At 41.6% G+C, this 8,834-nt stretch overlaps 1 protein-coding gene across 3 annotated transcripts in view; it reads right to left on the reverse strand.

Moving 5' to 3' along the window:
• EPSTI1 (epithelial stromal interaction 1) overlaps positions 1-5,905 on the reverse strand; it is a 76,136-nt gene extending 70,231 nt beyond the window's left edge. The window contains exons 1-2 of one of the 3 annotated variants that reach the window (XM_075591088.1): positions 5,587-5,898; positions 578-636 (exon numbers count right to left, since the gene is read on the reverse strand). In XM_075591088.1, the coding sequence (XP_075447203.1) occupies positions 578-636; positions 5,587-5,789 (262 nt within the window). In that variant the 5' untranslated portion in view covers positions 5,790-5,898. Of the gene's footprint in view, positions 1-577; positions 637-5,586 lie in introns of all 3 variants that reach the window. The other 2 variants (XM_075591087.1, XM_075591086.1) reach the window with 2 other exon arrangements.
• Positions 5,906-8,834: the final 2,929 nt, after the last annotated feature.

Genomic DNA, 8,834 nt, shown 5'->3' on the forward strand with positions numbered 1-8,834 from the left:
ACATGTTTTATGACATTATTATGTTACCATATCAGCGGTTATTACATAACATTCTAAGCAATAACAATTGAAGAAATACATAACCTTCAATATAAACACACTACCTGTGAGAGTGCTGTGCATGGACCTCAAAGAACCCAAACGCAAGGAAATGCAGAATTATAGCTCTCCCGCACATAAGCTCCACGTGTCTGCTTTATTAAGTCATAAATCACATCACAAATTGTTGCGCTTCAAATAATAGAAAACGATAGGCCTTATTCTATTTATACCAAAGCTGCCGTTTGGGCCGAACGTCCACTTCAGCACATATAGAATTACCCTACCCCCTCCCTTTGTGTAATAACTGTGAATAAATATTTGTTTCCAAATGTTCGCCCAAAAAGATTTATATATACACATATACATATATGCATAATTTGATATAGATGCAACCCAGACTTAAATTGTAATAAACAATAATTACATTTTCACAAAACTTAAAATGAATTGCAGACATTTGAACAAGTCGGCATAACTATCTTACTTCACGGAATTATAAAATGTTTTCATTAACATTGCATAAATATTTTCTTACTTCTCTGAATTTCGCTTCTCCGGGATTCATTTGGCGGTATGAGCACGTATCCGCCCATGCTGAAACAAGAATGGATTTGGTTAACATTAATACCAACTGTTTGTGTCTCTGTATTATGTGCAGTTATTATAGTTCTTATTTTATTTCAATTATTTTTAATGTCACCGTTATTATGTATTTGTGCTCAATGGGAATAGGGCGTAGAAGATAGAAAGACTATTTTGATCTGGTCCACATACATCTCATATACCTTAAATCCTTTTTAACTAAAACCGAAAGAGCACCCAATTCTCAAATAAAAATAGTTACACAGTTACACAGTAGACGAGGTTGAAATAAGACATGCCCATCAAGTTCAAACTACTGTACGTTAAATTTGGATGACAGATACTTATCCTATATTTGAGAACAGGGGACTGAAGGCAGCACTACTACCAAATTGATAACAAAACCACACCCAGACCTATGAAATACAGGTGGTGCTCCCTAGAGTGCAGTAATATATAAAACTCAAAAAGAAAGTAAATCTTGAAAGACAAGATTCACAGAAATCACAGTTTCTGTAAATCTTGTCTTTCAAGATTTACTTTCTTTTTGGGTTTTACTTATCCTATATTTGTATTGACAGTATTTTTACAGTATTTTGATCCAGAGGAAGGCAAACAAAAAAACCCAGTGACACATCATTCAATGCTGTCTCGAATCTAGTAATGGGTGCATTTGTCAACATTTAGTTCACAGGTTTTGTTCCGGCATTTCATAGCAAAAGATGTATTAAAAAATATGTAATTGAATACCCTGTTTTTTTTTTTTTAAAGTTTGATAAACACCTATGGGGGTAGATCCACAGAGCTCCATTAATGACTTAACAAGATGTTACCATCTCGTTAAGTGCTAACGGGGATCTTCAAAGCTGAAAAACGCTGCGTTAAAGGAGCAATCTGAGGGGTTTTTTTTAAACCTTTTTAGTTTTTATTACATAGGATTGAAACAGGGGGTGTCTGAAGCTGAACCCCATTCATTTCAGCTATTGAGAACCCCTGCTTCCAGAGATACTTACCTCCGTACGGGGCAAAATGTTCCAGGGGTGGGGGGGGGGGGGGGGGAGTGCGGCGGTTGCAGAGGCCCTGCGCTCTTCCCCAAGGCATTTAAATGAAATACCGGGGGATAGCGTGAGGCCTCTGCAACATCCCTTACCATGTCTTCGTCAAATGACGCCGTGACGTCACATTGCCATGGCAAGGAAGGAGGGGGACGGAGCAGGTGAGGAGAGCAGGCAGGGGAGTGAAAGGGGAAAAGTTTGTGCATCCCTGAGTTAGGTTATAGCTAAACATGGCATAACTCACATCCAGACCCTGAAATAGTTTTACACTATTCTAAATAGTTCTACACTCGATGAGTGTAAACAGGGCCACCAACAGGACCGCCAACAGGGCCGCCAACAGATTCCCGGGCCCAGGGCTAGAGTTCTGACCGCACCCCCCATCCCATGTGAGTGGTTTTGTGAGCCCCCATTTCACACCTCCTCGCAAGCCCCCTCCTCTATTACCCCCCTCTCCACATGTATTTATCTACCCATACATACAAAGTACCCCCCAAAATACATACAAAACACCCCTCCCAAATACATACAGTACAAAAGTCAAAATCGTCCTCTAAATTCCACTTGGCGTAAGTCCTAAAAACTGATTTAAATATAAATGACTATGTATCAACCCTAAAAATGTATTTGACGCAGCCGAGATATTTTATTTTATAGGTTACCAAAATGTATTCATTTTACAGCATGGATATTATAAATAACATTACACAAATATGTTATACTTACTAAGACAAGTTAGAAATACAATACAAACATAATTGTGTTTAATTTGAATTGTATCAATCAGGTATTCAACATGACACGCTTCAAAAAATAATTTCAAACAACAAATTAAACTTCATATGGCTGAATTCTTCATACATACGATGCACATTTCATGAAGGTTTGTATTGCTTTTTATGTAAAATCTAACCGTATTTTGCCCTAGGGGGCTATGTGTCAAGGAAAATGTGGTGTAATGCTGGGACAAAACAAATTGCATAAGATAATAATAATGTGTTCTTGTATAGCGCTGCTAGTTTTACGTAGCGCTTTACAGAGACATTTTGCAGGCACAGGTCCCTGCCTCGTGGAGCTTACAATCTATGTTTTTGGTGCCCGAGGCACAGGTAGATAAAGTGACTTGCCCAAAGTCACAGGGAACCGACACCGGGATTTGAACCTGCTCCAAACTCGGTGACAGTCAGTGTCTTTACTCACTGAGCCACTCCTTCTTCGAGATGTACAGTATTTAAAAAAATCCTATTGAATGCAATGGGAGTTTTCTCTTTTACATATTTACAGTAGGGCAGAACTTATGTGCTGGTTCGTTGGGCGAACCGCGCACGTGACGCGCGAGCGGCAAATTCAAATGTGCTTGCTTGGCAAGCAGGTAAGCGCCGCGCATGTTCAGGCGCTTGCTCACGCTGGCCACACACATTGCCGCAATGTGTTTCACCGCGGCCAGCGTGAGCGCGCCCGCCCACCCGCTCAGCGCCACCCTGGTCGAGGACTTAAGGCTCTCCACGTATCTGCTCCTTCCTACAGTACATATCAGCTTTGATCTCTCGCTATGCCCCTGCTCACCTCTTGCGCTTTTCCCATAATTGTCTCAGCTCCACCCCTTTCACCTCTACTGCTCTCTCTTAGCCAGGGCCGTCTTAACGTATGGGCACACTGGCCAGTTGCCCGGTGGCCCCACAGCATAAGGGGGCCCCACGCGCCTGGCACATGCGTGCTCACCAATGCTAAAAAATGTAAATCTCCATTCTAAGTCTAGCTAGGAGTGCTCGCTTTCCCCCCGCCGCGGCGCCCGGCACCCCGGCTGGCTCTCCCCCCGCCAGGCACCCTAGCCCCGATCGCTCTCCCCCGCCCGGAAGTGGAACCCCGGCTCCGCTCGCTCTCCGCCCGCCACCCCGGGTCACGTCACAACTGCTCGCAGCCTAGCAGTGCAGCACTTCCGGTGACTGCTGCTGCTAGTGAGCACGTGGGAGGCTGGGAGCGACAGTCTGCATAGGTTAGAAGTATATTCCAGTGACTGTCTTTATTGTGATATTTATTCAGATAAAAAAGGGGGTACAGGTTGAGTTTTTTCACCGTACTGCAGTTATAGCTTGCAAAGTGATGTTTCTCTTGTGAGGTATTGTAAAAGTTATATAAAATATTGTTTTATGAATAACACTGTAACAGTAAGATGTCAGAATAAATTGTAAACTAGATATTCAGGGGATATTAACTAAACAGTGTCACTGTTTAGTTAATATATCCCCTGAATATCTAAGTACCAAAAAATCTAAGTTTATGTTATCGCTAATTTACATTTTTATTCATGTGAGTGATTGTGTAGGCAGGGCCCAGTGCACTGCTTTGCCCAGGTCCCCTAATGTTGTTAAGATGGCCCTGTTCTTAGCATTAAACCTTTTCCCTCCCTGTCCCTTACTTGTGTAAATCCCTCACACTCACAGTATGCCAAGCTCCTTCTCTCCCCACCTTTAAGTCAAACCTTAAAACTCACCTCCTAAATGAAGCATTTCAATAGCCCATACTAATGGCTACTGTCCAACAGTCACTCCAACCAACCACTGTTGCCAAGCACTGCCATCTACTGCACTTATTCCCTTACCTGCTGTGTCTGTAAGTCTCCCAACATTCAGTACCAGTAGGTGTATGACCGAAACATCTGTTTCCATACAGTTCTGAAGTAATGTTGTATACTTATATGCTGTATGTGACATTTGTCAAATGTAACATTGTACAGATGTATCAGTCTTCATTGCTTTTGCTCATAACACAACATATCACACACATACTGTAGGATTCAATGGCATTGATAACGCAGAGTTTCAGAATATCCCACCATAACATGCTAGCAGGAGCAATAACCTTTAAAAAAAATGCTATTGTATGTTCATGTAACATCAGTTTCTGAAGGTATGATAAATAAGACGCTACATTTGTATGGTAAGTGCATCTTTTAGTACTTTAATTTATGACGCAAATAGACCTCTAATTGAGTTAAAAAGATGCCTGGCGGCTCCTACTAATTACCTAAATGTAGAGGTGTGCAAGGTAAGATTAGAGGACAGTAACCATTATGCATTGAACTACAAACTTCATTCTCCCATATGGGCAAATAGTATATGAATTGTACCATGCAGTGCAAATGGAGAAGGGAGGCAATTTAACAACACTTTATCACTTTAGACAAAGTTCCTAAAATATCTGCTCTACAATAATTACTGTGGTTAGTTAGATTGTATCCAAGTGATGAGGTGGAAACATGGAAAGTTACACACACAGTGTCACACAGTGTCACCTCCCTCCAGCTATTACTACGCCTCTTTAGTTAACAGTGTGAGGAGGAAATGAAAGTAGAAAAACTAAGACGCCAGAAAGGGAGAAATGAAACCAATAATAACTATTTCTACCGCTGACAAACATAGGAGTTCCACAGAATTATGTATGTATGCACTGGGGGCCATTATGCATAGGGACAGCAGACTGGCCAAGCTAAAATTAAACTTGTGTTGTGAGTGAAAACTTACCCACCTAGGTAAGTCACACACTACCATCAACCATTACTTAAAAGGATGGTGAAGTATATATCTCATCGTCTGCCAACTTCTGTACATTTTGGATACCAGTGTACAAATATATGCATACTTACTCTGCCATGTAGCTCTTTATTGCAACTAAAATTACATATTTATTAGGTTTTTTTTTAACCCATTGTTAGAAACACCCACAACAACACACATCTTCCAACTACAACATGGTTTAACCCCTAATTAAAAAAATAAATAAACCACCCCTGTGTAGGTCTGTAGGATAGTGCAACGTTTTCAAGAAATTGCAGAACAAAGTAGGTAGGGCAGTAAACAAACTGAAGTCTCCATCAGTCTGTACTTACTGTACACACTGTACTTACTGCTGGGTCTCCTGGGGTGCCTGTGCTGTTTGCTGCTGGGGGCTACCACCCACTGTGCTCAGGTCGGGGTTCTGCTGCTGGTCCATCCTTCCAGTACCCCACTCCTCTTCATCCGGATGGTAACTTTGAGGTCCAGTCAAATAACCACCCTGCATCCGGCGCCCAGCCACTCCTCTCGCAGCCCCTGCTCCTCTTCCGTTCATGGTCACCTGCCCCACCTGGTTGGGAAAATCCGAATGTGCAGAAACTAACACCACACTGAGACTGCTCCCTAGAACTGCCTTCTGTTCCACCCAAGGGGTGGTCCTGTGCACACTAATCACCGAGCTACATCTGTACTCAACGTCACATAGAAAACAGAGCAATGTGGAAGAACTGGTAGTTTGTGGGACTTTCTGTAGTGAGGCATTTCCCAAGTCAGATGCATACAGTTTAAGAAGACCTGCACTTCTGCAATATGTACACTGATTAAAAGATTTCAGTCATTAGCATTGGTGTTTTAGGTCAGAGGAGTTTCAGGCTTTTTAGTATTGTATTCCCCAGTAGCGAAGAGATTAACATACAAGGACTTAAATAGGTGATACTGTATTTGGGAGTGCAGGATACAAAGTGACAAATTATTGGAAACGTAATAACACGGAAGCCTGAGAGGCAATTGTGATACAGTACTAACAATGAGTGGGTCTTGCTTGCATTAGGTCACATTCACTAAAGATATGTGAAGTACTGTATATGTGTTTGAAGTCTCCTGGTTGGAAAACTAGTACCAAAAAAGCACTAGATTTATCAAAGAAAATTAATCCTGTTGAAAGTAATATGGTATTTTCACTTGAGAAAAATGTGTGCAGTTTTTAGAGCCACTTTTGCATACATAAGACTGAGGGGAAAAAACGCATTAAAGTTTGTTTTGATGCACTGCACCATTTTCAGCACCAAATTGTGTTGATTTTTTAGTGGCTCCTATAGATAGGGCTTAATGGCTTTTTAGGTGCTTACAGTACAACGCAATGTTTTGCAGCCACTACCATAGTTGAGTTAAAAAGAAGACTGGAGGCCACTTATTACTTAAACTTGGGTGCGTGAAAAGCAAGGTCAGACGACAGTAACCATTATGTATTGAAATAGAAATGTAATTCTCCCATATGGGCAAATACTATCTGAATTGTACCTTGCAGTGCAAATGGAGAAGGGGACAATTCAACAACACTTTATTCATTTAGACAAATGCAACAAGCTTGTTATGGAAGTTTCTCATGCTAAATTGTTACGTTTCTGGCACATGTTAATCAAAGAGGTTTATGTCACCTCAGACCTTGTGGATTTTCCTGAAGCACAACAAAAAGTTGTATACACAGGTGCCCAATTTGATACATCACATTCTGATATATGCGCCATGTAACCCCTTCCTAAATCCACCCTTTAACCCTCCCCACATCATACTTTTAATATATTGGGGTTTATAGATTTAATCTCTTGGCTGGAAAACTGTGGCCAAAGTGTAGCAAAAATGTATCATGATTTTTTTCGACATTTAAAGCAGCAGTTCGGTCATCAAAGCCAAATTTCCTACAGTTATCAATCATTACCTATGTACACACAACATTTGGCAAGGTGAATGCCTGCAATTGTCACGTGGGGGAGTGGTAATTCCACTCCAGGCTTTCAGTCTGCCTCACGGCAGCAGGCGGCCTAAATACCAGTTTTACTTTGATGCACGGATGTGTGTAAGTGCATTTTTATGCTTTGTGCCTTGTAAAGTAATATTCCCCCCTCATAATGTAGATACCTATATTCGGTTATCTATGTCATCAAGGGGGTTGGACAGTTGTAAATATCCTTATCCCTTGCACAGAGACTGATGCTTACCTCAAGAGTTCTGAGCTGCTCTGTGACTATAATGGTGCCAAGAATGTTCCTTTCGCCCAATTTCAGTGATTCCAAAGGAATTGCTCTAAGCTTACCGATATCCAAAACCAAATCATTGGAACTCAAAAACAGGTTCTTAGATAGAAATGATAATGCTGTTGAGCAGGCACTAGAAAAAGCTACCAACCTCGACAGAAATATTTTACTGTCATCAAACACAGAATCGACAAAAGGTATCAAAACCAACCAGGACCGTAGACAGATTTCCCGGGGCCCCAGGACTAGAGTTACTGTACGACCGGGCCCCACCGTGTTGGTGGTCTTGTGAGCCCCCCCATTTCACACCTCGCCAGCCCCCTCTATATCACCCATCTCAATCTTACTCCCTCTCTTACACCCCTTCTCCATCAATTACCCATTCTCACACAATTCTCCCTCACACTCATTACCCCCAACCCCAAACACACAAACACACACACACACAATCTCCCTCCCCCAACAAAATACACAAAAACCCTATCCAATCCCCCAAATACATCCAACCCCTCACTCCCAAATACATACAACCCTCCCACCCCCAAATACATATTAGCCCCCCCACCCCCAAATACATACAAACCCCTCACTCCCCAAATACATACAAAACACCCCCAAATACATATAATAACCCCACTCCCCAAATACATACAACCCCCCAAATACATATATAAAAAAAGCCCACACCCCAAATACATACAAAAAAACACCCACAACCCCCACAACCCCCAAATACATACATACAAAAAAAACTCCCTCAATATATACAAAAAAAAAACCACAACCCAAATACATACAAAAACCGCCACCCCCCAAATACATTCAACCCCCCAAACCCCAAAATACAAAAAAACACCCCCAAATATATTTAAAAAAACAGCCCCCAAATACATACAAACCCCAACCCCCAAATACATAGAAAAAACCCACACTCCAAATACATACAAAAAACCACCGCCCATATACATACAACCCTCTCAAATACATACAAAAAACTCCCACCCCCAAATACATACAAACCCCCCACACCCCCCAATAAATACAACCCAACGCAAATACATACAAAATAAACCATACTTTCTAAATACATACACCCCCCCCCCCAAATACATACATAAAAAAACACCCCCAAATACATACAACCCCACCACATACATACAAAATCCGCCCAAATACATACAAAGTCCCCCCAAATACATAAAAAAAAACACCCCCAATGCATAAAAAAAACCACCCCTCAAATACATTCAAACAAAACCCCCACCCCCCAAATACATACAGAAAAACCACCCACCCAAATACATGAAAACCACCCCAAATACATACAAACACCCCCACCCCGCAAA

Source organism: Ascaphus truei, chromosome 3 (assembly GCF_040206685.1).
Source record: "Ascaphus truei isolate aAscTru1 chromosome 3, aAscTru1.hap1, whole genome shotgun sequence".
NCBI lineage: Eukaryota > Metazoa > Chordata > Amphibia > Anura > Ascaphidae > Ascaphus > Ascaphus truei.